The 2,006-nt window shown below is 42.7% G+C and overlaps 1 protein-coding gene across 1 annotated transcript in view; it reads left to right on the forward strand.

Annotated features, from left to right (window-relative positions):
- Nucleotides 1-2,006, forward strand: part of LOC104390759 — a gene marked incomplete at its 5' end in the record, with an annotated part of 124,643 nt that overhangs the window by 102,395 nt on the left and 20,242 nt on the right. The window contains one exon of the mRNA XM_009999956.1: nucleotides 1,430-1,518. Within this exon, the coding sequence (XP_009998258.1) occupies nucleotides 1,430-1,518 (89 nt within the window). The remainder of the gene's footprint in view (nucleotides 1-1,429; nucleotides 1,519-2,006) is intronic.

Here is a 2,006-nt window from a genome sequence, read left to right on the forward strand (position 1 = left end):
CTTCTGCCCTCTGTATCACACACCATAATTCTTCAGGAGGGTCTTGGCTTTTGTTCTGGCAGTTTTTGTGTGTTCACATACTTTCTATGCATTTAAACACCCCCTTCCAGCTCCATTTGCCTATTTAGAGTATCAGAAACAGCTGTTGATTCTTCTGTTTTCTGTTCTTCTGTGTGCCTAAAAGGGGAGCTGTAGAAACCATAAGCTTTTTACTAAGAGTTATTAAAGAAGATGTTAAGAGAGTCTTAGAATTTGATATAGGCCTAATTGTAGCCCGTCTCAGTCCATCATGTTAAAATGTGCCAGCATATATTTCCAGTAGACAGAATAGTAGCTATGCAATTACATTTTCTGCAAACAGTACATGGACAAAAAGTAATTAATCGCTGTAAATTTTGCTTTGTTAGCATTTTACAAACTTCTCTCTCATGCATAAAATTCTCTTTTAAAACTTTGTTCCTCTCACACTGTGCTTATTAGAACCCCCATATAACATACACAAAAATAAAGTGTGTGGGTATCAACTTAGTTATAAGATTAAATACTCACAGGTGCTTTCCTAGAGACTGTGCTAACATGCTGCTTTCTAGTGGTGTGGACCCATGAAGTCCAGCTGTTTAAAAGTACTCCCAGAACATAAACAACACTCACTCACTTGGGGAGAGAGCTGGAGGGTTGCTTCCAGCAGACACCCAGCTGCCCAGGGACACAGCTGGTGGAGGGAGAGGCAGTTCCACCTCCTGTGGAGACCACAGGGATGGCTTCTACTCTTGTGGCACTCAGCACCCACTCATGTTGTCATCACTGAGATCTGACTGTGTCTTTGCTACCTTCATATCCCCACTTCAGTTGGGTGGGCATGAGCACTGTCATCTTTTCCATGTGGTGCAGGGCAGGATGTGATCCTACAGAGGCTGGATGTGAAAAAAAAATTAAAAATGCCTATGGGAGTTACTGTGTGGTGACAGCAGACTCCCAAAGCACCATGCAACCGATCTGTTTTTCTCCAAAATTGCAGCCAAAACACCTGGAGCTAGCTCCAGATAAACCTACTAGTTACGGTGATTACTTCTTGCAACGGGTTTCCCTAAGTATTAGCTCAAATGAGGCAGACTTTCTTTTAAAGGCTGCAAAGGGAGGGAAAAACCCCTCCCCAAATCGATTTGTGAAGCTGTCTTGGGCAGTGCCACCTACTGTTTCCTGCCACAGCAATTTACAATTTTTTGTCTAAGGAAAAAGGTTGCTATGAATAGCGTAACATTACCACAAGCAGGTTGATTTTCACTGTAGGAGACACTGACTTGTTAGAGCGCTGTCCTTAGCCCAGAACATTCTACTTGGTCAGCTTTGGTTACCACAGGGCTGTAAGGAATGAAAATGACTTTTGGTGTAACACTTTGGTTTTCCTTATTTTCCATGTCTGCCTCAGAATGCTACAGTGAAAGTGAACATGACGATCCAGAAATAACAGACACACCTCCTCCCCCTTACATGGTCCAGCTACCACCTCCTCTTTCGGTAAGTGTTTCAGTAATTAGCTTGTTCCTAGTTGCTTTCTTGAAGAGGTGAACCTTTGAGGGATGACCTAAAACAGTGGCTAGAAATGTTCACCTGGTATGCCTGTGAAGTGTGGATGCACTGCCTAGCCCAGCCTCTTGGCAGAGGCTGCAGTTATTGCGGCCTGAATTGCTGGGAGCTTTGCACTGCAAAGAACAGCTTCCTCAGATGGAGCTTTATTTATCTTGCTAGAAAAGGGAATGTGTCACTTTACCTCACACACATGCCGAGTCTTCTCTTACTAGGTGTTTAACACTGCCATAACCTAGTTTTTAATACTGTTCTTTTTTTTTTCTTCTTTTTTTTTCCTGTCCCAAATCTTCTTTCTTTTTTTCACCCCAGTAACGTCGTCCAACACATTTGGTTGTTTGTTTGGTTTTTTTTGAATCAGCTGTTCTTAAAGCTGCTTTTGTGGCAGTGAACAGAAATGAAGGGAAAGAGGCCCATTC

Source organism: Chaetura pelagica, unplaced genomic scaffold (genome assembly GCF_000747805.2).
Source record: "Chaetura pelagica isolate M959 unplaced genomic scaffold, ChaPel_1.0 scaffold135, whole genome shotgun sequence".
Taxonomy (NCBI): Eukaryota; Metazoa; Chordata; class Aves; order Apodiformes; family Apodidae; genus Chaetura; species Chaetura pelagica.